General features: G+C 39.0%; 1 protein-coding gene across 3 annotated transcripts in view; it reads left to right on the top strand.

The window, feature by feature from the left end:
• RCAN2 (regulator of calcineurin 2) overlaps positions 1-26,646 on the top strand; it is a 95,339-nt gene that overhangs the window by 44,050 nt on the left and 24,643 nt on the right. Inside the window, exon 1 of one of the 3 annotated variants that reach the window (XM_075750481.1) lies at positions 8,337-8,649. The exons of the other annotated variants lie outside the window; for them this stretch is intronic. Coding sequence (XP_075606596.1) covers positions 8,563-8,649 — 87 coding nt within the window. The 5' untranslated portion in view covers positions 8,337-8,562. Of the gene's footprint in view, positions 1-8,336; positions 8,650-26,646 lie in introns of those variants that run through there. 3 annotated transcript variants of the gene reach the window in all.

Genomic DNA, 26,646 nt, shown 5'->3' with positions numbered 1-26,646 from the left:
TTTATCAAAATGGAAGGCAGTGTCTTTTGTCTGTAAGGAGGACAAGAATAGATATTTGTATATAGTAAATTTTAAGTACTGACACTTATTTTTTGTATGCAGTTGGATCAGGGATTTAGCAGGAGATGAGACAATCTGGTTTAAAGTGTTGCAGCAAAATAAATGCCCACCGTATAATATCAGGATAAAATAGCAATTACGTAAGAAATCTGTTATTCATTGCTTCATTATTTGCTGTCTGACTGCATGCTGTTTGACAGTTTACTTTTTTTAGTTCTTCCTTTGAGCTGGACTGCTTTTGCTGGCTTGGCAGTAAGCACTGTTTTCTCTCAGCACAGCCATTAAATCTCTCACCTGCGTGTCCTGTGCAGAGCTGCAGTCGAGAGATAAGGTTGGTCTCTCTCACAGCAGTGAGCATTGGTATTCCAGGCTCTCCTTTCAAGGGCATTTTGCTGTGATGAAGTGTCTCAAATGACAAGGAAAACATACAGACATGTTAAATACCCTTGCTAGGCTGAGACAAGTAAGGGTAAATGGAAATGATTTAAAAATACATTTTGAAACTGTTAACAGAGTTCATGGATAACTGTAAATCACATTTTTAGGCAGGAATATTACAGGCCTATTCCAACGGCATCATCCATTAAATAATATCTAGTAATGGAGAGTGCCTGTCCTGCCCAGTTTACACTTAAAATCCAAATAAAACACAAGGGCTCTGAGCCTGTCTGAATGTGTGTTCCTGCATGTTCTTCATCCAAGGTCGCAAAGGTTGTTCTGTGAAGAATTGAATCCATCTCTCCAGTGTCTTGCTCCTGTACCAGCCTATGAGCACCTCCGTCTTCTCGAAGTGAACTGGGAAGGTGCCTGAGACTTCAGAGTTTCTTGCAGCTCTCAGAGCATTGGCCTGGCATCCTCTGTGTGCGGCAGTCTCTTACAGAATCCATGTATGACCGACCTAGTTTTAATTCTGTTTTCAAGTACTGCAAGAGCAAATATACGTAAGCGTGTCACCTGGTTTGCTGTCCTTTATAAAATGAAAGATAACATAAAAAACTATTGATTAGAAATTTGCCTGGGAAATCTGTTTTACGCATTCTCATTAACATTGTCATACATGTAGACGGTAGGTAAGTATTACCATTCCTATGTTGCTGTTGAAGAATTTGAAGCACGGTAGTAACATTATGTGTAGGATTCAGTTCAAGATCAACATTTAAATGTCACCTTATACGTATATACATATGCACTGTATGTTTAAGTTTCTGTTGTTGTTGCTGGAAATCTATTTGTCAATCAGTGGAGGTTAGAGAGCAATTCAGCCTGTCCTAAACTACTAAACCACATCAAAAGACTGGTCAGCAAAATCCCACTCCAGAGTCTATTGAGTGTATTGAACAAGAAGCATGCAGTTGCCCAAATACAGGTGCTTAGTGCCAATTAAAATATGTTAAAGAATCCCTCTGGTTGATGGTTCAGAAGAGAAGGGTCTTCCAGAGGCCCTTTGTCGTGTTTGTTGACCCCCATGCATGTGTCATGGATACCCAAAGGCATCTCACATTGCTTCAGCAGGAATAGCTAGCACAATGAAATCAAGTTGCAAATCTGTTGCCTGTAATGGCAATGTATATACCAGGATGTGGAGATCTATGTTTAGTTCTCTTAATTTAAAACTGAAACCTATGCAATTTATCTATGATACTGTGTAGATAGACTGCAAATAAATTTAGCTTACACTATAGGGTTATGATCCTCTTCTGTTATCGGGGATTCATGTGTGTTATGTATTCTGTGGGTGGTCATCTGTGCACCAGATGAATCAAGGACATCTTGACTTCTGAACTGCAGCAGCTCATTTTATGAGAGAGGGTTCTGTAGTCTGGAACCATAACAGGTCTTATCCTGTGAGGATCTGGCACAGAGAAGGATCTGTAACAATTTCCAGTAGACGGAAGACACATGCACTGATTTCCACCCCCTCACACCTCCCCGCATATACTTGGAAGCTAAGGACTATAAATGATATTGCCACATTTAAAGTAATTGAACAATTCTGACTCAGACTTGAAACTTGTATGTAGCTAAATGAGACAGCAAAATGACGTTGGCTAAATGACTTAGTCGTTTATTCAGTCACTGAAGTATTCTCATGTTATCATAGGTGGGTGTCTGAGTTGCTTGATATTATCTTTAACAAAGGAGGGAGAAATCCTTCATAATGTTTATTATTTCTTTTATTTTCTGACTCTTGGACCCTCAGATTCTGAGACCTATAAGTATGACTAACAAAGTTATTACCTACAGAAAAGCAAAATATCACTTATAATACAGAAAAGTTACCTTTCCAAAAATAAATGCCAGCCAAGGCATGGTTCAGCTATGGATTTTCCAAACTCTAGAGTTTATGCATGTATCAGGAACTTACTGATTTAAGGTTATTCTGAGTTTATTTAAACTTCTGTTTTCTTTTTTCCTTTGGTGAAAATTCTGTGTCTTTAAAAAAATCTTCAAATTATTTGTTGTGTGAAAGGGTAAATCAGAGTCATCTTTTTACCACAATTGTTGCCAATTTAGAATTTGTAGAAACTTTAGCTTGGGAGTCAAACTCATCTTGGAAAAATGTGGGTTTGTAGCTGTTGGACAGTTTGTTGTTCTTTATTTACTGTAAATGCTAGTTAAAACATCTTTTAGATAGAAAAATTTATTTGATGTATAATTGATGTATTTATCATCTTTCAGGGGGTCAAAATGCTCTAGATAAATAATCTACTTTAGCATGAGTCAATGTTCACTCTCATAAGAAAAAAAAATAATTATGCATGTTCTTTTTCCTTCTGTGGCTGCACTGAACCCTACTCAGCCTTCAGAATTCCACCTTCTTTTAATGTCTTTCATAAAGACCTCTTTGAAGGAGCTAACTTTGGTCCTGAAGAATGTATCTAGTTGGCTTTTCTTATCTGCTGCAGACAGAGAAACTGGAAGAACTGTCTTTTTTCAGGTGTTTTTTTTTTTTTTTTCAGGGCTGTCTCTTACATTACTAAATTTTTATGGGTTTTTAAAAGTATTTCTATTTTATAATTCTGTTAAAAAATAGGATTACATTTGTAAAAGTATGTTCCTGACAACAGGTACATAAGGGACCTCAGTTTAAATACTTCTGACTTGTGTAGTAGGTTGAACAAGATCGATAAAGATGCGCATCATTAAAAACATTTGAGTCACACATAATGCAAATCTATTTATGGTGTTCCATTCAAGTGCCAAAAGGTTGATGTAGGGTTTCTTTTCATTGTTCTGGATTTGTACAGTGCTTTAAACAATATGGTTTGCACCTGCAAGCAGAGCTGCTACAGAAATAATCTCTCTATTACTAGTAATAATGAGCACAGGCTTCATCCAGTGAGCAAAAAATGTCACACTTGCTTCCAAATTTAGCTGGTATCTTTGGGTTACAACGTGGCCAGTGTTATTGTGAGGTTCAGATACAGTGACATTTCCCTAAGGCTAAATCAGTAGTAGTTTGGTTGTAAAAGTGGGGGCGGGGGATCAAGATTTTGCACAAGTTGTTTTAGTGACTTGACAGTTGAGCTTGAAAAGTCTTAAATCTGTGGTACTATTTATATGTATCAAGCTGAAACATAGCTATTACTATGGTAACACTGCAGAAAAACAAAAACTCCGTGTGCACAGGAGTGAAGGTTGTAGGCTAGGACTGTGTTAGCCCAGGCACCGTACAAATCCAGAATGCAAGATTGCCCTGGGCTGGAGCAACATGACTTATTTCCCTTCTGATTTTGGAAACTTTTTGTCTTTTTGAAGTGGATTGCTGATTCAAGCATAAGACATGATCGTCAAGTTACTAATCAGAAAGTCTAGTGATGCTACAGGATTACTTTGGCTTTTGTGAAGCAACACTACCACCTGGAGTTACATTTAATTAGTATTATTCTGAGTTCTAGAACCTGTCTGATGGCTCTACACATAACTGTAACAACTTGATCTTTCCCTATTCACCCTAGATTCACAGAACGATAGGGATTGAAAGGGACCTCTGGAGATAATCTAGTCCAACCCCCCTGCTAAAGCAGGATCACCTAGAGCAGGTTGCACAGGATGGTGCCCAGGGTGGTTTTGAATTTCTCCAGAGAAGGAGACTCCACAACCTCTCTGGGCAGCCTCTTCCAGTGCTCGGATCACCCTCAGAGTCAAGAAGTTTTTCCTCAGTATATTGAGATGGACCTTCCTGTGTTCCAGGTTGTGCCGGTTGCCCCTTCTCCTGTCACTGGGCACCACTGAAAAGAGTCTGGCCCCATCCTCTAGACATCTACCCTTTAGATACTGATAAGCATTAATAAGATCCCTTCTCAGTCTTCTCCAGGCTAACCAGCTCTCTCAGCCTTTCCTCGTACCAGAGATGCTCCAGTCCCCTCATCATCCTTGTAGCCCTCCGCTGGACTCTCTCCAGTAGTTCCCTGTCTTTCTTGAACTGAATAGATATACAAGTTGATATACATACAATACAATAGATATATCAACTGCTCTTAAATTCATTCCCCTTAAATATTTGCAGACAGTGAACAGTGCCCATTTAATTCCATGAACAATTGTTACTATGGACAAAACCTGAGACAAATTGAGAAACTTCTTGAATGACTGTTCCACACTCTCTACTTTCTCTCCATTCTCAAAATTAGTGGTCGTGGTCTTAAGCCCAATGTAAAATTGGTAGGGGACGGCAATAGTGATATACTTTTGGGGGCACTTAGATTAGTACTCTAGTTCAGGTCATTTTCTTCTGAAATGGTCTTCTACCTTCTGCACTTTGGCTGACATTGCAGAGCATTCTGCCTGTGGGTTTCCTTCAGATGAACCTACACCAGAAGATGCCTCCAGGACTGTTTCTGCTGTGCTGCTGCAGGGTACTGGTCCACAGGGTATACTAGAGCTAGCCGAAAAGAATCCCTCTTGAAGTAGTTATACTGATCATATCAGGTCCTCAGCACCAACTAGTCTACTTGGAAAAAAAAAAAAATATAAAAAAAATCTGCTTGTATTGATCAGTGTCCTGGTTTCAGCTGAGAGAAACCATGACAGTCAGTATTAAGATTCTCTATATTGTCTATCCTTTAACTTTCAGGTGAAGCTTTAAGGTATATATGTGATTTACAAATCCTCTGCCTTAGCACCCGCCAACAAGAGAGTGGCTTTCCTGCTCACATGTTAGTACAAAAGCTGTGATGAGTAGAAGTTGGTGATCTGGAGAACCTACTGAAAGAGTAGATTCTTTGAGTATGCTGAAGGGCATTATGTGTCTATATCAATTTGCCTTTGTTAAATGTGATACTTCAAAATATGCATGAAATATGACTTTATTTTTTCTTAGGAGTTTGCTGAATTGAATTTAGCAAGACCATCTAGAGCCAAAGTTAACATTAATTTTCAAAGAAATTGAAAGAATCTTTCTTTAAATTTGATTCAAAAACAAGTCTCCTGATCTGGAGAAAGCAGTCAATATTAATCAATTTTAAATTATACAATAATAAATTTTTTTATTAACATTAGATAAGATTATAAGGAATTGTGGAGTGCCCTGAAAAAAATCTACCACAAATTGTCAATGTCTTGATTTCAAATGAGAAGTGAGTAGTAACAAATAGAATATGATGTATATCGAAAGACATAAGTTGAAGCACTCAAATGCTCTGTAGAGTTCTTCTGTCAGGTAATCTTTGTTTTCGAGAAGCAAAAACAACTAGGTTGTCTCTGTAAAGAGCTCACCAAAATACCCTAGTGAGCTAGAGTGGTTTTGAAGGGAAAAATAGGTTGTGCTTAGCAATAGGCGAGAAGAAACAAGAAATGAAAGTAATTGTGATCTCAGTAAGGTTTTCTTACTTAGATGGAGTGGAAAAATTGCAGTGATTCTGTTTTGAAAGGAGATAAATAATAGTAGAAGTGCAAGAATAATCCTGAAGTGGAACAGGTCAGTTCGCACACCATGTACCAGTCTTCATAAGAAGATTAAGGAGATGGGCTATTGAAATTGATAGGTGACAGTTTTAAAAATGAAAAAAGGAAATAAATTATTATGGAACTATCCAGTTTAGCTCTGTATTGTAAGATCTTTTTTCCATCACTGCTATGAAACCACACTCAAGCCAGGCATCGCTTTCACTTCAGATGCTTTTCTAGACTTTAGTGATCAGCATCATCTAATTCTTGATTTTTTTCCTTTTTCAAATGTTTGTTTTGGTCTTTTTGTCCTGTTGGTCCGTACTGCTGAAACTCATTAGGCTCAGATATACCTGACTCGCCTTTGCTTTCATTGTTTCTTTCCAGCTCTTTGATAATCACTTACTAACTTCTTGGTTTTCTGATGACATGGCTTTTCCATTGCTGCCTGCTTAGAACTTCAATCAGGCATCTTTATGGCTTTTTTCTATGATATCACATATATATGATATTCAAATATATGAGTAAAAGTTCCTCTAAACATGCACAAAAACGTTAACTTCAAATTCTTTCTAAAAAGTGTTTTCCTGTGGTTTATGAAAAAACTTGACAGTGATTAAGTGACTAGTGTACAAAACAACTGATAATCATGATAAACCGTATTGATTCATTTGCTGCCTTATACTACTACCCTATCTATTTCTGTTGGTTTGTAAAATCTTTAGTGCTGTCCTGGTTCTGGATCTTAGTTTGTGATTATTGCTGAGGGGACTACTCTAAATGCAATTTAAAAAGTGGGCAAATACAATTATAATTAAAATATAAATATATTTATTATCTAATTATATTTATTTTAAATGCAAGTTGAAAAGTGGGCAAATATAAATAAATACAATGATAATATAATTTATACGATTTAATAGAACTTGGAAAGGAACGTTCTGATAAGAGATCTCAGCTTTGCTGTATCAGCATCTAACCTTACTGCCAGCTCGCAGGGGTAAAGAGTGGATTTCTCAGCAGAGGTTGTTCTGTCACCGGCTAATCTGGAATTCCCTGTGCTTACCAAATTTACGGCGCTGGTGAAAGCGTAAGACGGGAAGCTGGATGGCTTGAGTCTAATCTGGAGCTGCTTCTGCTTTTAGGTGTCTGAATGACCAGCTTTGGTGCAAAGAACTTGATATATGTTCCCTAGGCATTTTCATCTTGAATTTCAGTAAGCGTATGGTAGTCTGCAGCCCAAACTCACCATGGTTCAGCATACATGTCTGAGGGAGTTTTAGACAACCTAAATACCAGTAGTAAACTATGTGCAGCATCACAGAACGTGATGCAAGCTGCAATATCTGTCACTGAAAGAGAGCTAAGCAGAACAGTCTCTTACATTGAGCTATGTGTTGCTGCTAGGTTTATATCAATAGTTCAATATTTTAATTCTGCCTGTTAATCTGATTTACCCATAAATGTCATCTCTAGGCCTGCAACAATTACAAGTAATTTATGGATCACAAGAATGAAACATTAGAGGAAAAATAATGGTGCAAGTCTGGGATAAAGATCAACTTTAGAAGTCCCAAATTTGTAGATACTTTATTTCTATCATAAAAAAATAAACTTGCAAAGCATAAACAGACCACTGAGCAGGTGTAAAATTTCTTCACTTTACTTAAATCTGTTTCTTTCAATTGAATACTGTTACATTTGCGAAGGAGTAACCCTAAGGACAGATGGTATAACGGTTGCCTAGTGTGAAGTCCTGATTTCAAGGGAAATTTTTGTGTTCTGGTCTTTGAAGGGGTATTGACTTCCAAATCACACACAGACATGCCTCTGATCTTCCTGAAAATGAGTCATAGTGCAACTTGTATGTCTAAGCACTGGGATCAAATTTGCAGTACGTTGATCACTCCTGATAATAGGGCTAGATAGTCTCTAATCTCGTGTGGGGGGTTATGTAGTGTGCTTTATTGAAAAAAAAAAAAAAAAAAAAAAGAATTAGAGCTATTGAAAGCAGAATGCTGAGGTGGTTTGTTTTGGGGTTTTTTGTTAGCGTTCTGTAGATTTTAAAGCATAATAAAGTAACGAACGTTATCTTGAGCTTAGTAGCTTTAAATGCTGGGTTAATTTACACTCAGAGTGGAGCTTTCGGTGTCAGGCGATCTTTTTTTTGCCAGCATAAGCACTCAGCTGAAACAACAGCTATGACTCAGTTGCCAGTGAACGCTGCTTGAATTGATTTAGTCCGAGTTCAGATTTAGCACATAATCATGTTCAATTTGATCCACTGTGCTGCCTAGAGATAAAAGGGTTGAAAAAATAGATTTAGCTTATGTCAGTCTTTGTGGTGATGTCATTGCCATGAGAGATGGAATAGCGCTGTTACTATGCTGTGCCTGCTCAGTTGGTGGGTGTACGGGGGAAAGGCAAGGAGCAACTCAGTTAAGTGCAAAGAGCTTGTGTCGGAAGCTTGCAGTTATTGTCAGCATTGAACCAGAATTTTGGACTGTTCAATTACAATACTGAATTGAAGATTTATTTTTTTTTTGTTTGTTTCTTTTTCTTCCAATCATTTGTTACTCTGAGGTTGCCTAACTCTGTGTACAAAAGGGGGGGATGCCAGCCCGTAGCATGGACTGTGATGTCTCCACTCTGGTTGCCTGTGGGGTTGACGTGGAGATTTTTGCCAACCAAGAGGTTAAGGTATGCACCTACAATTCTTTTGTTACGGATGCTTCTTAGAAAAGCCTTTGGGAGCAATAGGCATTTGTATGTAGCAATTCAGAATGAGGAGGCAGATGAGATTCTGCTGCAGTAGTAAAAGACACGCAGTTAAAAGAAATCTGTTAATTAGAGGAGAGAAATATGGGAGAGAAATGTGCCTGCTTTTTACTGTGTTTTGATAAGCTGAAAGAATAGGCTGGTGTTTACTCTTTAATGATATAAGAAATGGGTTATATAACTGACATCTGTGCATATGCATGTTTCATACTCATAACAAATCATTCATTGCTAATTTTGTCGAGATATTTTTAGTCCCGTGTCACTTTTTAAATCAGCCTTGCCATAAGTGTTATTTATCAATGTTGATAATCTTCAGATATTTTTGCTGAGTTGAACAGTAGCTGTTTCTTTTCTTCAGATCCAAATCATATATACAAGTATAATTGTTTTGTAAAGGGTTAAAAGTTTGTAGCAAGTATTTTGGCGCATCTGCAATATAACAGAATACAAAAAGTTGTACATCTTGCATATCATATGAATACCTCAAAAACAATGCTTAAATCAAAGGCTTCATATGCTGGACTGATAGTCTCTTAATTAGACAATTGCTGTAGAAAAATCATTGTGTGAAATTGCTTACTGTTGAAATCAATTATCTTTTTCATTTATTCTCATATTACTGCAAGAAAATCACTGCAAATTAAGTTTGAAAGAGGAATTTTAAGTATGCTTTTCACAGATCATCTGAGAGAGCTCATAGGCATAATAATGATATTCAGCAGTTTATTTAAAGGACAAAGATACAGATAACATTAGTTACTAATCTGATTGCTCTGTTCTTAGTATTAAAAGAATGGAACAGAGAAAAAAGGATTTGCAAATTGGAGGTCAAATTTTGAACCCCTATTCTGTTTAATTCCAAGTCAAACATTGAAGCCAGTGGAAATATCTGGAAATAAACTCACTTTAATTTGCAAGAGGTTATTGCGATTTTTCTTTCCCTGTTAGTTTGTTACCAGGTGATATTATGTATACTTTGTACAGATGCTTTTGTGTTGCCAGCAGAAGATTCTTCTTAATTTAGGAAGCTTTTTCTTCACAGTTTAATACTGCATTTAGAGATGAAATAGGGAGTAATTCAAAGGAATGGTTCAGGTGAGCAGCCTTGCCTGCACTGGGACATGTTTCCTGTAGTGTTTTAAAGTAGTAAAATGTTCATCTGCTTATTCCTTTTTATTTTCTTTTTTTACTTAAAAACATATTTTAAAAAAAATTTAGGAATGACACCTGCAGTGATACGGACTTGGACTTGGAGCAACTGTCTTTTAGTGTCTGGTCCATGTTCAGCATCAGACTATGCAAGAAATTAAAGTTGTAGTCGTCTTCTTGTATCCTTATTCATATGACAGTAGCAATGAAAAAGTGAAATTTTGGCTGTCATACAATCATCAGAAAGCTTTCTATTGACTTTCATAAGACTTAAATTAGTCTGATTTAAGCTGCAGCATCTGGAAAGTGTGGTCCAGGAACATGGGATAAAAGAGAACAAAAGGGTTACAGAGACATTACAGGAAAACCCCTTTCATATTACTTGGACTTTCTGTACTTTGTTTGCTCTGGTTAAAACTACCTCTTTTTTTTTTTTCTTTTTTTTCTGATATTGGAATTAAATTTTGGAGTGCAAATACTTGGGGTATATTTACAATGGAGACTGCACTGCAGTCTGCAGTGCAGCTTAGAAATGGTAAGTCTACTTTGAAGTTGTCTGGCTCAGATGCTAGAAGCAGTCTGTCCTCAGTGACCCACAGCTCACTGCAGACTAATTTTCACTTAGTTGTCAACAAACTCGGTTTTTGGAGGCTGTGTGCAATGCTGCCGCAGCTAGGCTGCTTCCAGAGCTCAAGCCTAGCTAGCTCTGCGCTGATCCCCGGTCTTTTTCTACACGGCAGGCTGCAGCGTAGGCATCCGCTTTGTGAATTTTTCAGTGCTACTGATATTTTAAAGGTGGAGAGACCTACTGCTCTTTGCTCATGCCCGGGAGAATTGCAGCAGGGAAAAAAAAAAAAAGAATGTTTTTTTTGTCTGCAAAAGGGATTCGCTTCTAGGTGGGTTTTTTTTTTTGTTGGACAGTATGGTCACTGTCTTTGATAGGATGGTGGAACTTCAAGCTTTAAGGTTAAAAAGGAAGGAGGCTGTTTCTGAGAAGAGGGGTGTGGAAGTTGAAGTAAAATAGCAAAAGCAAGCACAGAGATCCTGCCTTCTCCCCCTCCCCTGTTCTCCTATGTGCACGTCTCCACCCAGCCCTTCTGCAGGTCAACTGGAAGTGCAAACAGTATTGAAAACTGAAGTCTAGGCTATTGTGCTTCCAGTTTTATTCTGCTGTAGAGCTTTTCACATAAGGGAAAGTTTTTGTGTTTTTTTTTTGTAGGGTACCTTCTGGCTGTGTGAAGGGAATATCCCTTCAGTGGTAAAACACACGTATTAAGGATTTATTTCACGATGCGTGTGGTGCTTGATGAGATTTGTTAAAATGAGCTATTAGTCCTGTAGAAGTAGTTCTCTAATGTCAGCAAGGGTTGTGTTCTAGGTTTTAGGATATGCTTGCAGCATAGCTTACTTTATGCCATTTCAGAGTTAGAACTGAAGTGAGGCTTTGGAGAAGGATGCTGGCAGTACTGAGCCATCGTTGTCCCGCTTGCGGCATGTGGGTTGGACGCAGTAGCAGGCTGAAGAGAGGGGTGGCCAGGAGCTGCCCTGTTTGCCAGGCCAGCAGCAGAAGAGCTTAGTATGTGTTTGGGCTGTAGAGCAGTAGCAGTGATGCCTCCTGAAGTTGTCACTCCTCCAGAGTGATGGCTCTCTAGTGCTGGGGCAGTCTTACAGAAAGGCAAAGGCTGCTACCGGGCACGGGCCTTGGAGTGGAGTGAGCTGCTTAGCTTATTGCTGCTTTTCCACCTATGGAAGTGACCTTATTCTGTAGGCATTATGCTCTTGGCGTCTGGCAGACAGGGATAGAAATACTCTTTTTTCCATTTGGCCTCTGGAACAGGAGAGCGATTACTTAGTACTGAAGGCAAAGCTTTTTCGTTTCAGCATTTGGAGTTGCTCATCCTTTCAACAAACAGGGGCTTGTATGGATGCCCTGAAACTGGCAGCTGGCCCACAGCACTGACACCGTTGGTTTACCATCCATGAATCCATCCAACAGGCCTTTTGGTTTCGATCACTGCTGCTTTGAATTGTCTTTTATAATCCAAAAACTGGGTCAGGCTAATCAAGATGCTACCAACTGTACAGTGCTTGTCTGTCAGGAATTGGGAAACTTGAAGAGAACTATAGAAATCAGAAAGTTCTGCTTTGAAGTTCACCTGGATAATTAAAATTCTTTTTCCGGTGCCTCTAGATAATAATTTTATGTAATGATATTTATTACATAAGCAATTAGTTAATTAATATCTTGTTTATTTTTAATAGAGAAATTCCAGACATCACTGAAACAGTGAAAGAGAATTTAAACTCATATTTCGTACTCTAAGCAAGATATTCTTATTTTATTAATTCTTCATGTTCTTTCTTCAGTTATGTTCAGATGCACCATTCCACTAAGCAACAAGGTATGTTTGGGACCACGAGGCACTACTGAAGCAGAGAAGAAATACTAATGATCCAGACTGATTGAATTTGTATCTGAAGACAGTAATGTGGATAGGAACATTATCTTAATGCAGGGAAAAAAACAATGTGGACATGAGCCAGGCCGCAAAGGGAAATAGTAGAAATAGTTTCACTGTTTTAACTGTATTGCTTTGGGGGATTAATCCCCACTGGAGCAGGATCTCTGTCAATCTGTAAACTCATTATTCAGTTCAAACACTCCAGTGAGTACATGCTAATACTAGTTGTTTGGGATGGATGCTTTAGAGATCAGTCATTGCCCTGCAGTTGCCTTGGAGAGGCTTAACAGTCCAACATCTTATCTAAACTTCTGGGGTCCGGAGGGCAAAAGCGTACTACGTTCTTGTGGTTTTTGCTCTCCCCTTCAATTCTCCATTTGTAAAAGTGGCTCATTCACAGAGATGTTCTGAAGTTTAAATTTTAAGTGCTCTAAGATGAGAGTCAAGTGAAGAAAGCTGTAGAAAAAGGGAGGCTTGTTGCTGCTCTTCTGGCTACTGCCAGCTGCCCGATGTCTGAAATCATGACTTGTTGGGAGAGTTTCAGGGTTTCTTTTTAGAAAATTCTTCTCCTTAGCCACGTGAGCTTGATTTGTGGGAAGAGACTGTTACACAGCCATAAGACTCCACAGACTGGGGCTATAAGGAAGAAACCAAACAACATCATGACTTCCAAAAATACCATATTGTACTATATTGTAAATATGAAAAAAAATTCAAAAGCAACAGAAATATTTAGTACCGAAATAAGCAGCGACGTGTCCAGAGAGATACTTTCCACTTTTAATTTAATGGTAGCCTGTTCTCCCTGTTCTTCAAAAGGTCCCAGAAGCCATAGTGCTGTTTCCAGCACATTGACCCAGCTGCTTGGCTTCAGTGTCAATGCCAAGACTCTGAGCCAGCAAACCTGGGCTCACGCACCCAGTGCCAGAAACCTGTGTTACAGAAACAGTTTAGGCTTTGCCTTTGTCCTCCTTTTAATACCAACAGAGTGAACAGCATAACAAGTCGGAGGGTTTTGTATTCTTTTTGATCCTCCTTTCTGTTGGAAGTCCTATGAAGATACTTCCTTTTCATAAGGATAACTAGACCATGAGCAATTTGTGGTCAAAAGAAAATAACAGCTAGAAGGTGCAGCATTAATCCAAGGCAGGTAATAAGGTAAGATGGACCTTGCAATTATACTGAAAAATGACCCAGCCTATGTGAGGAACAATGAAGTGATGATGATTTTCTTTAGCAGATTTGAAGAATTAATCAGTACAGCTATAGATTGAGGTACTTTTAATACAGATGCAAGAGAGAGACTGATTTTTCATTAAATAATGACTTTGCTTAGAATTCCCAGAAGAACCTAGAGAGGTGAAATATCCAAATTCTGTTTTTCTCAGAAAAGTTTTTCAAGGGCACGTTGTTTTCAGGTCTATAGTGATCTAGTCGCATTCTTCTCTGAAGGTACTGTATATGTGCACTGTTGTGTCTCAAGCTTTACTGATACTGTTTGCTGCTTCCTAGCACAATCTAAGCTTTGATATTGAGAGAAGTTGCAAGTTTTGAGGCAGAGGTCTGCACTGAACTTGTTGTGTGTATCTCTAATAAATTTGTTTGCACATAGACTAATGGATATGCTTTATGGCTGGACAGTTCTTCCTTTAATATTTTCTAGGAGTGATTCTGCCAAAGGTGCTAAATAATCTACCTAGTTTTGATCGTTGTGTACTGGACAGCATATTTGCTTTGGAAGACATTATCTAATTGTATGCTAGAATGCAAACAACCATGACAATGTGGTCTCAAGCAGTGAATTCTTCCCTGGCAAAGAGATGCTGAACAAGGAGTACCACAGTTTATCAAGCGCTTGGCTAACACACAAACTGCCAAGGTCCAGAAACTGGCCAAGTGAAGCCTCTAGTCAGTGCTCAGTTGCTGCAGGATTTTGTGTTTTCCATCCACATAGTTAACAGTTGGACTTGCTGATCTTAAAGGACTCTTCCAACCAAAATGATTCTATGATTTATAGTGGTGCTAGAACTGCATGCATGGACTTTTCCTGAAAATTTCCCCCATTAATATGGCTAAATGACAATAAGCACCTTCTCCTTCTAAATGCGAACACAATAAAAATTTTCCCCATGGGAGACATCTAGGACTGTACTGTCTAACCCTCCTTGAAGTAACTGCATTTATTGGCTTCCTAGTGTTGAGTCTTGACTCTTGGGTTTGGTGTAGATCGTACAGATGAGCTTCAGTTGATGCTAGCTTGAGGCAGGACAGCTTAGCTGCTCTCTGCACTAACTGCAATGTAGGATATTATACATTTTACTTTTTCTGGCTAAATAGTAAATTTCTCCCCTCTTTCTCATTGATCATGCTTCTCAATACACATGCAACCTTCAAGTTGGGCTTCAACCTATGCTTTCCATCTAGAATTCAGGTTGATTTCTGCTTTGTTCATGTTAATTCCTGAAAGCACAGATCACCTTCTCGCAACATCAGTGTTCTTGTGATGCGTTTAACTCCTCCCATTTGGAATTTCTATAATTTCTGTTGGTGCTGAATCAAGGAGAAGCCTTTAGTTGCAGCAGCTCTGGTGGAGTCAAAAGCCCCACTGTCCTTGCAGATGTCCGCACAGCAAACCGCGCAATAGGAACCCAGATAGATGGGTCTGTGCAGAGCTGGGTGCTGCAGGAGCTGTGGGCTGCTGCTTACATCTCTGTGGCAGAGTGTGTGTGTCTCTTCTGCACTCCTGCAGTTGCTGAAAAACTTCAAAGCGACAGTATGAATAAAAAGCTCCAAGTATTTTCATTTGCAGGTGGGGAGAACTAAGGAACCAGGAAATAAGTTTTGTGATTAGGAATCTGGCTTGGAATGTGTCAGATCTGGTGTAATTAATAATCCTTGTTTTTAATAATTGGGTTCTGTAGATGTGCAATCTCAAATGCAGTTTGAGCTCTAGATGCTTTCCAGAGAGCAAGGGGCTTTGCTTAGTTGCTAGCTGTTTTTTTGGGTTTTTACTGAATTAGCCTGAACTCGCTACCTTTCAGAATCTGCCTGAGATTCTGGCAGCATCTGGGTGGAGAGATGGACTTTATCTTGCAGGATGGCTTCATATTTAGCAGGAGAAACGTACTGCAGCATGGAAGAGCCTCCAGTTTTGCAGCACCAGATAGTCCTATCTGTTGAAATAATAGTCACTGAGCTGAGAAACACAATGAACCTATTGTGCTCAGAGCAGTATCAGCAGGCAGCTCTACACTGTAATTTCTTCAGCTCAATTTGTCACTTCCAGAAGTATCTGTCTGCTTCGTATACCGCGGTGAGTAATCTTGATACAGCGGCCATAAAAGGTGGAGGCATTCAGACAGCTGAATCATGCAACATGAGTTCTGCTGTGTTATACCCATGTCATGGCCAGAAAGGGGAAACCTTGCAGAAATCTCACTTGTCCTTTTATTCATGTAGGTCAGATGTGCTGGTGTGGAGGCAGATGAACAAATTATGGTAAAAGAACTGCTAAGCCTCTCAAGAAATGAAATTCCATTTATGGAGGACATAAGATTGTTTCGTTTGCTGTATAAGTCTTACTTCAAGTTTACCAACCTCAAGTTTCATCGTCCTTTGCATGTTCTCTTGCCTGATGACAAAGTTCATTCTGTTTTAGTTACTTTTCCATATTTCTCAGAGAAAAGCAATAGCTAAACCAATAAGAATACAAACTTTTTTGTTGTCTAAATGATTAGAACTATACTGGGAAATTTGATTTAACCATAATTTCTCTGTAGCTGTTGGTTTGGTGTGGGTCCTTTTGGTTTTTTTAGGGGGTTTTGTTTTGGGTTTTTTGGGGGTATTATTATTTCATTTGCTAGTGCTGATAAAAAAAACCCCAACAACAACAAAATAACCCACCATCAGAAATGGCCTTTCTCCCTCAAAGATGAACATTTAAGAGAAGCAAGTGTCTTTAGGGAGCAGGTCATAGGTGGAAATCTTCTGAGCTGTGGTTTTAATCTGAGGGAGGAGGAAAGCAGTTGGTTATTCAAAAAGGTGGCTGAAATGAGGAAGGGGAGCATGGGGTTTCAGAGGAAGGAATTCGGTATGATGGTAGGGCTTTTGTTTGGGTTTTTTTTCCATCAGAAGGGCCTCTGTGGTACAAGACCAAGAATGGAGAAAACTCTTGTGGAGGTTGTGGCAGGCCACCTTATTGAGTAGGTGACAGAGGCAGAGAAGTTTAGGATGGAGAGTTGAAGGAAAGAAGAATTGTCAATGGAAGACCAAGGTGAGAACTGATGAGTTTGACTTCTTATGGCGTAGTGGAATGATTTAGGGACTTTGAGAGCAGAAACTGACACAAGATGTCACATGAAACCAGGTGATGGTCAAAATAAGGAAGACTTTGTGACAAAGCTTTTACCAAGCAGGTGTTAGCATCATTGAAGCTGTAGGTAAATTAATGTTGAAAGTTCCTCTCTCTCACTGAAAGCACCTTCCATAGGCTTCCATTCTGCCTCCAGGTAACAAAATCCCTTGTGAACTGTTACTCTGGGCTGCTGCCCCCCTCCATTCAACTCTCGCCTCAAAACTTTTTGGTGTTAAATGTCTTACAAGAAATTAAATGATTGAATGTGGCTAAACTAAGCTACATATGCATGCATGGGACAGAATATGTTTTTGTAAACCCTAAAAAAAAAAAATCTATTCTCTTTTCATAGAGAAAAAGTAGAGACATGTCTTCCTTTCTTCTTCATCCTTCTGGAATGTAAGAAAGAATTGAGTGTTTTCCCTTGTTGTTGTTATCCAGTGTGGTAAATGATACTAGAAATAAGTAATAATACTTTCTAAATTGTTGAAAGTATCCGAACAGTGATATAGTAAGACATGATATATCAAATTATGAGAATGTTCTGGGCATGCTTCTTTCAGCAAATGGAGATAGGTAATTTGTATTTGATTTTAGGTTTTGATCCTAGCAATTGAGGAAGAAATTAACAATGGCAAGTACTTTTGGTGAAAATTTATTTTGAAGAAAGCTTTTAAAATAAAGTAAGTCTGAGATCAGATGAACAAGGAAAAAAATTTTTTTGAAAAGTCATTTTCAGCAACCTTATGGAGTTGGCAAATAGTCTCATAAGAAGATTATCTGAGAGACGGAGAAGTGCAGGAGAATTAGCAGTTAAGGAGGCACTTATGAATGCATAATGGCGATTATCTGTCCTGATGCAAAGGACAGATGGGACGTACATTAAGAGACTGTTATGGCTAGATTAGATACTCCTTTTGCTTTACAGCAGTTTAAGGATTTATATATAAAGAACAAACAAAGTGTGCAAAATCACAAAATTAATTTCAATTAGCGGAGGATTTAAAAAAGAACAAGGAAATTCCTGTGATGCATAAAAAGTAAAAGGAAAACAATGTGCAAATCTATTAACAGCACAAAGACAGCACATAACGAACGATGCAGGGAGGGTTAAGGTATGACTGATTTTGTGTATGTTAGTCTGTATAAAGAGCTTGACAGATAATTGGCTAAATTAATAGAAAGAAACAAAACCAAAGCCTAATGGTTTAGCAGAGAAAAAATGCTAAAAATACAGAGGGAAAGTTACACAAGTGTACAAGACCTGATAAAATCTACCAAAGAATGCTTTAGGATATAGCTGAAATAATCTTTCCACTATTTGAAATTATCTTTGAGAGTTCATAGATTACAGAGAGATGGCTGAGGATGGGAGATGGGAAGAAATAGCATTTGTGTTTAAAAGGAGGAGGGGGAGAAAGGCCTGGGTCATTACAGATAATTTTATCTAACTTGAATTCTGGGAAATAAGTTTGTAAGTACTTCGGAATTAATTAGGGTTGGGTTGTCTAAAGCAAATCATGTCAAATCAATATGCGTTCCTTGTTTGACAGGCAACTGGATAAGTGGGATAAAGGAGGTGTGGAAGGTGGATATTTTGACTAAAGCTTTCACACTGTTCAACAAGTCATTTTCATAAGTAATCTACAGTCTAAATATAATTTCCATAAGGTGGGTGCACAGTTGTTTAAAAAATCTCTAAACCAGAAGTGGTTCATTTTCAGAGTGATGGCATTTAAGTAGACCAGCTCACATACTTTTTCCTGGAACCAAGTTGACATTAATGACACTAGTCAACAGAGGAAAAACCTTAAAAAAGATGTGTGGATGACACTGTGCTGGTGGGACAGGGTCAAAATTCTGAACAACTTTAAGCGACAGGATGATCTTCAGTGAAGACCACTGCAAAGGAGTACACCTGAAAAGAAATCAAAATTATAGCTGAATAAAGAAATTCATGTGTCTAAACAGTTGTGTGATGCAAATCTCTTGAGTTCTAGTGAATTGCAACAAGTAATGGTCAGCAGTATCGTATTTTTGTAATTAAAACAAATACAGAATCACAGAATGGTTTGGGTTGGAAGGGACCTCAAAGACCATCTCGTTCCAACCCCCCCGCCGTGGGCAGGGACACCCTCCACTAGACCAGGTTGCCCAAAGCCCCATCCAACCTGGCCTTGAACCACTTCCAGGGATCCAGGGGCATCCACAACTTCTCTCGGCAACCTGGTCCAGTGTCTCACCATCCTCACAGTGAAGAATTTCTTCCTTATGTCCAATCTGTATCTCCCCTCCTTCAGTTTAAAGCCGTTACCCCCTGTCCTGTCACTATACTCCCTGACAAACAGTCCCTCACCAGCTTTCCTGTAGGCCCCTTCAGGTACTGGAAGGTGCTGTAAGGTCTCCCCGGAGCCTTCTCTTCTCCAGGCTGAACAACCCCAACTCTCTCAGCCTGTCCTCACAGGAGAGGTGCTCCAGCCCTCTGATCAGCTTTGTGGCCTCCTCTGGCCTTGCTCCAACAGCTCCATGTCTGTCTTGTACTCGGGACCCCAGAGCTGGACGCAGCACTGCAGGTGGGATCTCACCAGAGCAGAGTAGAGGGGCAGAATCCCCTCCCTCAATGTGCTGGTCACACTTCTTTGATGCAGCCCAGCATACGATTCCTTGCATGTAATTTCTGGATGTACAGATACCAGTGCATATCACTTATTCTCCCTCATTGGTACGCTCGTGCTGGGTACCGTGGGCAGTTTTTGTTGTGCTCTAAACCAAATGCAGACACCTGGAGAGAGCGTGGCAAAGCTGCAAGAACGTTAGAAGCTTAGCAAAGCGGCTAGGATGGCAGCCCTTCCAATGGCGCTCTTACAGCATTTACGCTCTTCTGTTATATCTAGTTATTGGTCGCGTGGGGTTTATCCGCTTCTTGAAGTTCTTACAGAGCCTGAGTTTGTGGAATTAAAGTCTGGTCCCACTTGGTGCTTAGACAGTGGCTTGCAGGAGGCAAGTACTTTCTGCCTCTGCCATCAAGCTGACTGAAAGCTCTCGAGTTGTGGGTATTGTTGTGGTGTTCTTGAGCGTGTTAATTCTGTTGAGTGGCAGTTTATTAGTTTGGGTTCTGTGCTAATGTGGCTGCTGGTCAGTGTAAGTAAGCTTGCTGTTGCAGGTACGCTGTTTGTATCTTCAGGCTGGTTAGACTTTCCAGATGCACTTTTTTTTTTTGTCTAAAAATGAGATTTCATGTTGTTATCTTGTTTACAGATCCTAAGAAGAAAATTACTGAAGTGTGAAAGGTATTACCTTTATTTCTAGAAACGGCTGATTATGTTAGAGGAATTCCAGGACTCTGGGACCAGCCAGCTTTCTGCAGGCTACTGCTAGTCCTTGAACCATAATCTGAGAATCGCTGAACTAAAAAAAATTCTTATTAATTACGACAGCTGGGAGTGAAGCCAAATGCTGGGCCATAACAGTAATAAGTATGCTGCTTATGTTAGAAAGAAGTAAATTATTGGCATACTTAAAGTTTTAGAGGTTTGGGAAGTTGATGCATTCTTGTCTGGGTTTTTTATTTAATAAATGAATAAAGAGGAAAGATGTTTAGATATCTATTTTTTGCTTTTGTAGCAGATAACTAGACTGAAACTGCTGAAAAACTGTAGTGATTTAAGCTACCTGCCCACAATTTTAACTCCCAAAGTAGGGGTATTTCTTGAGGTAGGGGAAAGAGCTTGGTGTCACTAAATATTCCTGAATAAAAACATTTGCTTGGCTTACGGTACCAGTCGTGAAACAGGAGATTACTCAATGCACACTGCATCCTAGAAAACAATACAGGGTATTTTTGAATGTCATTGGCTTTGTGTTCGCTAAAATTTCTGCTTAAGCTGTAACTATTTTACATAGTTTTCTAGTGAAACAAAAGCAGAGCAGATGGACTTTAAGAAGAGATTTAAAATGTGTTAGATAAGGAGAATTTACTTTGGGAATAAGTGATTGCTATAGGTATGGTAAAATGATAATTAATAGGAGTGTATATGTCTGTGTAAAATGAAGTATGTGGTTGATAATAGCTGCAGATCACTATATATTGAACTGCTCTATTTTGGGACCACTTATCTATAGGAAAGTACTCTTGCTTTTAGCCTCTTTTGATTTATTCTCCCCTGAATGTTTTCCATCAAATTTGAGGGTTTTCTGTAGCAAGTCTAGATTTATTGTGTTTCTGATTTAAATACCCCTTAGAAAGAGTCCGTGGACTGCAGTAAGGGATTCGTAGGATGAACTTGTTCACTTTTCAGTTGATGTTTTGTCCTTCTTAATTAAATATTAGTATCTCATACTGATTAATTAAACAGTTCAATTGGAATTGAAAAGTGTAAATTCCATTCTTGAGGCTACAACCGACACTGCTTCTGCAGCGTAGTGATGTGCAGCTGGATGCAGGTATAGTCCGTGCATCAGGCTCAGCGGTCTGGGAGACCCTCTGACACTTGAAGATGTAACCTCAGCAGCAAAGAGGTTGCTTCCCTTTATTTTGCGTGACTAGTTCCCCTGAAATTGGTAGTTCCGCATGTTCTCGCGTCACTTAGGATCTATTTGCACCAAACTTTAGTGCTTTGAAAATCTCATTGACCTCAAAGCCAGACTCCTCGAGTCTACGCATTTGTCTCCCACTGTGCAGATACACGCGTTATGGATTTACATCATGGCACTGGCAAGGCACGTACCTTTCTTTGACACAGGGACAGTGTGAAACAGTGCCACAGGGCAAGAAACTGGACTCTACGGGATACTAATTATTTTTATATGTCCTACTTATTTTAAAAAAACTTGTAAAAATGAATAAAATACCTTTGGCTACCACTCTGCTTGCCAGTCACTGGGCTCGTTGCCTTCATACTGATTGCTCTGGATACAAGCTTCTATGAAGAGCAGCTTCAGTTTCGTAATGCCAGTCCAGTATCATTTTAATATCATGCTGTTACTGATATATTTTTCACATCAGGAAATGAAAATGATTTTGATGAAGAGCGGTGCTGTTTTTAGCTGTAAGATAGGATTAGTCTACTTTCCAATTCTTGTTTCTAAACAAAAGCTGTGCCAACTGGAAATTATCCAGTTAGTTGAAAAATGACATGGGAGCAGTTTGGTCAGGAATATTTGTTTTTTCACCCTGGGGTTTCTTCCATCTGCCTAAGAAAACAATTCTATCACTGTAAGACTGAAATTCCCTCGTCCATATCCTGACTGGTAGTGGACAGTACTAGCGGCTGTTGAGGCAGATAGAAACCATCACTTCTTTTTCTGCCCTTATGTACCTACTACAGAGTCCGGGACTGTCATCTCCATAACTCCTGGAAGCTGCTTACCAAGCCCACTCAAAACCTCTCTTCTGGCCTACGCAAGCCTAATTTTCTGAAATGTGCTAAATTCTTGATTTCGTTAGGTACTATAACACTATAAAGTACTAGAAGCTAAGCATTGTGGTATAGACTGGAAATGAAAATATGCTTTGCATTTTTTTAAATTAGGCAGGTAGACCGCTGTATGGCATTTCTTTGGTATTTCAGCATCTATGCAGCTTGGGATTCTGGAGTTTTCTAAACACTGTGACCTCTGGGAGAGAAAACAGCCTCTCAAAGTGCAAAAATATTTTAAGCACTTTTTTTTTTTCACTGATGTTTTTTTCAAACTGGAAAGCATCTTCATTTTTTCTGTAGGATAATGCTGAATCAGGTGTTACAGTGACAATATAGAAAAAGCACGGAGGGAAGAGTGTATCATCTCTGCTTTTGCAGAAGCTTTCCCTCCATTTTCTGCCATGATCTGCAAAATCAAATTCACAAGTAAACTTTTCGGACCGATAACAGCACTAAGAGCAATTATAGCCAGCAGATTATAGCTCATCTGAGGCTTCTCTGTGGGCACCAAATTGGGAATGTGGAAGAATGATAAACTTGCAGTCTTCTATAGTTGCCTCTTTCAGTGCAATGTATAAATATAACCATTTTAGTCTATGGAAGTTCTGCCATTTGAAGTTAGGAGGAATAGACTGTTACCTATAGTTATGTTTTTTAAATATATCTATCTATGTGTGTGTATATATATACATGCTACTGTCTTTCCAGTTTTGATAGTATAATTCCTCTTGTGAGGAAAGTCTATTTCCTATGTAACAATAAAAAAAGATTTTTCTCTTCAAATAAAAGCATCAAGCTCCAATGTTTTCTTATAAATCATTAGTGAAGGAAGGACTACAAAGAGCAAAATAGATAGTAAACAGAATATACATAAAGAATTGGTGATGAAGATGGATTTTCACTGGCAAGCTACAGAAAGAGACTGTCATGAATCATAAAAGCCTTTTTCTGGGAATAATTTTGCAGAAATTGCAGCAACTCAACATATTTTTTACAGATCTTTCAATTTAAAAGAGATGTCATAGTTTCTGAACTGTGCTTTAAGGCTGTTTATTTCACCTTATTTTCCTCTGCCGTTATCCATTTTTTCCCACTTAGGCCACTTCTCTGTTTTGAAGTGAAATTAGGAATTAGAACCAGTTAACGTATTTTAAGAAAACCGTATTGATCTCTATTGTTTAGTGAGATGCGAAGGGGTTTGCTGTATTAACCAAGCACAAAATGGACAGCCGTGCTGTGGTGTAAGCTTCTCTCGTGTGTCCCTGGACCCTCAAATCCCTGTGAAGCCTATCAAGTAAAACGTGTTTGAGTTGTACGTGTCACCCATTCAGTTACAGTGTGTTGCTGTTACCAGTGTGCTCCTATTCCATCACCGCCACTGAGCCGGATGTACGAGAGACACAACAGGTCAGAATATGTCTGAAATGGATCCTAGAAAGGGTTTCCGTATCTCTCTGTCACCTGTGGAAGCAGAAAGTTTCCTCTGTGTACACCTTTGCTCTTTTCCAGCCCAGGGATGATTTTTTTTTTTTCTTAGTTTTCTGTTTACCTCTCACTTAAATGTTTATTTCTGATACTTTTTTTGTTTGCTTTCAAGCTTCAAACACTGTTCACGTGTAATTTATGTAGGTTTGCTACAGAATCTATTCAGTTGCTCAACTGGAGATAGCGTAGTACGTTCCTTTCGGTATTTTTAACATACAAAGAGACTCCAGTCTTAGAGGCTGTAGCTTCTAGGAGCTGTTGAAACATATATAGAGAACAGACCTGCTTGAGTAATTTGCAAATGAAGTGTAAGATGGCGAATGACAGATGGTTGAGACAGACTGGCAAGAATAAGAAACAGTCAAGTAGTACAACCGGAGCGTTAGACGGTGGTCACAGTACTGCAGATTCTGCCCGCTAATGTGGGCTGCAATGGCAGGGAGAAAGGCAAGAGTTTTATATTTTACTTCTGAGGACGTGTATCGGTGGGTCAGTACTCTTCCCTTGTACTTTTTTTTCAACAGTAAAATAACATTTATGGATGAGCATAAGATTAGATTCTCTTCCACTCTCTTGCTTGGGTTTGGTTTTTTTTTTTTTTTTAATAGTCACTTTCAAAATTGTCAGCATCCTTTCTAAATCCAGACAAGTTGAACTGTATTTTTAGTTGCGTTAGTGCAGTTTGTAGTTGTTGGGGGAGAGGGAAGGGAAAAGCATTCCCCACGACTGTGGTGAGAAACAGCTGAACTGCTATACATGTTGATCACTGTAGGCGAAATAGTAAATCAGGAATGGGCAAGGCAAGCATTTTATTTGTTTAAACTGTCCCATGGCTTTTTCTTGTTTATTTTTCTAGTTTAACTGGATTAACAGAGACAGGCAACGAATAGTACCTATTTTATGGTTGGTTTACAACATTACAGCTCCACGAGTATAAATAAAGTTTCTCAGCTCTTAGTGTTCTCTTTATTATATTTCAATCTTGCATTTAGCATTCTGTCCAGTAAGGACCGGATTCTGCGTCACTGGCAGCAGCAGAGGTGTCCCCTGATGCTTCAACAGCCTCGGGAACAGATTTTAAGAGGCTGAGCTGTCTAGATGCTCTGACTGGGTTTTTGTATGCTTGTAGAAGAAAGATGCTCCTGAATGAGCTATGGAAACACTGGTTCTACTCCCATAGTCGCCCAAAAGCGGGCACTGTGACTGTCAGTGAGTCTGTCCTCGCCTCAGTGCCACCCCACAGAAGACCAGAGTGGTAAACCTCAGGAGGGCTGAGGAGGTGAAACTTAGGTTGTCAAAGATCAATGAAAAATAGTGTAATAAGAAGATGGATATTGCGGTAGCTTTTCTTACAGTCCCTAACTTTATACAGTTAGTATGAATGTTTTTCACGCAGCTTCTCATAACTTATAACTTTAATCCTAGTTTCCTGCACAAGTTTGACTACCAGTCCCTTATTTATTATTATCCCTAGCACTTCAATCTGGGTTTGTTTGTTTTTTTTTTCTTGGGTTTTGCAGGAGTGCCAGCTAACTATTCTTATGAGAAATACTGGCTTGCGTCTACATTAGCATTTTTAGTCTGAGCTGGGGATTCTCATGAGGCAACTTTCCTCTTGATCTTCATTAACTGTGCTTTTCGTTCACATCACAGAGCAGTTCATGAACTGGATACCTTTCAGATTAAATTAATAGAGAAGATGCACTCCAATAGTGTGCCCAATATGCTCCAACTGCTAATGGGCATTCAGTCCATGGCACCTGATCAGAAAGTCCTCAGCACCAACTGTTTTGCTGTAGAGATCTGCTCCTGTTGGAACACCCTTATTGTTATAAACATAGCAGATATTGGTAAAAACTAATTAAGGTTGTTCTTCTACCTTAGTTTTGTTTGCTAAATTAAGATAATAAGGACTTTAGGAATTATTGAAACCGGTTAAATGTATACACAGTAATTTGTTCCTTGTGCTACCAATTAATTGTTGTGCTTAAATGTTTTGAGCAACAAGACAAAATCAATAGCCAGTATTGTACTATGTACATTCTTAAATCCAATGCAGACGGGCTCCTTGGAGTTCACTACATACATTATCTAGTTAGTTATTGTTTGAATTCTTAAAATAAAACAAACAAAAGGTGGTTTTTTTCTTTCAGGTCAGTCTGAATCTTTTTCTTCATGTCTTTGTTCTTAGCATTATTTTATCATTCTGAAGCCAAAATGTAAGGCTGCTATTAGGAAAACAGAAATTGCATTAAATCCTCCACAAACCTTTCTTGCTTTTTTTTCATTGCCAAATATGATGCAAAAGAGAAAAAAAAAGTATCGAGTGATGTTGCACAAAATGGTAGCCAGAGCAGGAATCAAAAGTAGCTTCTCAGAGAACAAAGAATGATGTCTCTACAGAACTCTTCCTAGCACTTGGGGCAAAACTAATAGACTTGGCCAGCCGGTTTGGAAGAGCACTTCTAGCCTTTCAGGGAGCTAATACGGCATCTGGAACTGGAGTACTTCAGATTTGGAGTGCTCAGAAAAGCTGTTGCTGGTGATACAGTAAAATAGCAGTGCTCATTTAAAGAAGAAATGTAAAGTGTGGATTTTTCTTTTAGCTCAATCGTTGGGTGTGAAATTGAATTGAGAAGTCTCCAAACTATATTAAATCACCCCCTTGGCATTGCCACAGGAACAATTTATTTCATCTTGAAGGAGCCTTTGCTTTCCAGATCAGTGGAGCTAAGCAGGAGGAACGTGCGTCACATTGAGGTAAACAGGGACATGAGCTGGTTAAAAACAGAAAAGGCGACGCAGCAAAATTCTGTGCCCCTGACATTTGTCAGCCTCTTCTGAAATGTGAATGCTGTTTCCATTAAGCTTTGGGGCAGATATTATCTCTGTACCTTTTGTTGTGCTGATGAGTTGGAAGCTGAACATAAAGTTATTTAGTTCAGCTGATTTTTCAAGAGGCAAGTCTGTCTAGTTTTGCTCACCGGGAGGTTTGCAGTACTATTGCAGTGCTGTCGTGCCTTTGAGGACTGTCCTCATGCAGCAG

The sequence above is a fragment of the Balearica regulorum genome, chromosome 3, assembly GCF_011004875.1.
Source record: "Balearica regulorum gibbericeps isolate bBalReg1 chromosome 3, bBalReg1.pri, whole genome shotgun sequence".
In the NCBI taxonomy this organism is placed as follows: Eukaryota; Metazoa; Chordata; class Aves; order Gruiformes; family Gruidae; genus Balearica; species Balearica regulorum.
The sequence above is the reverse complement of the archived record's forward strand: the minus strand, read 5'-3'. Positions and strand labels throughout refer to the sequence as shown.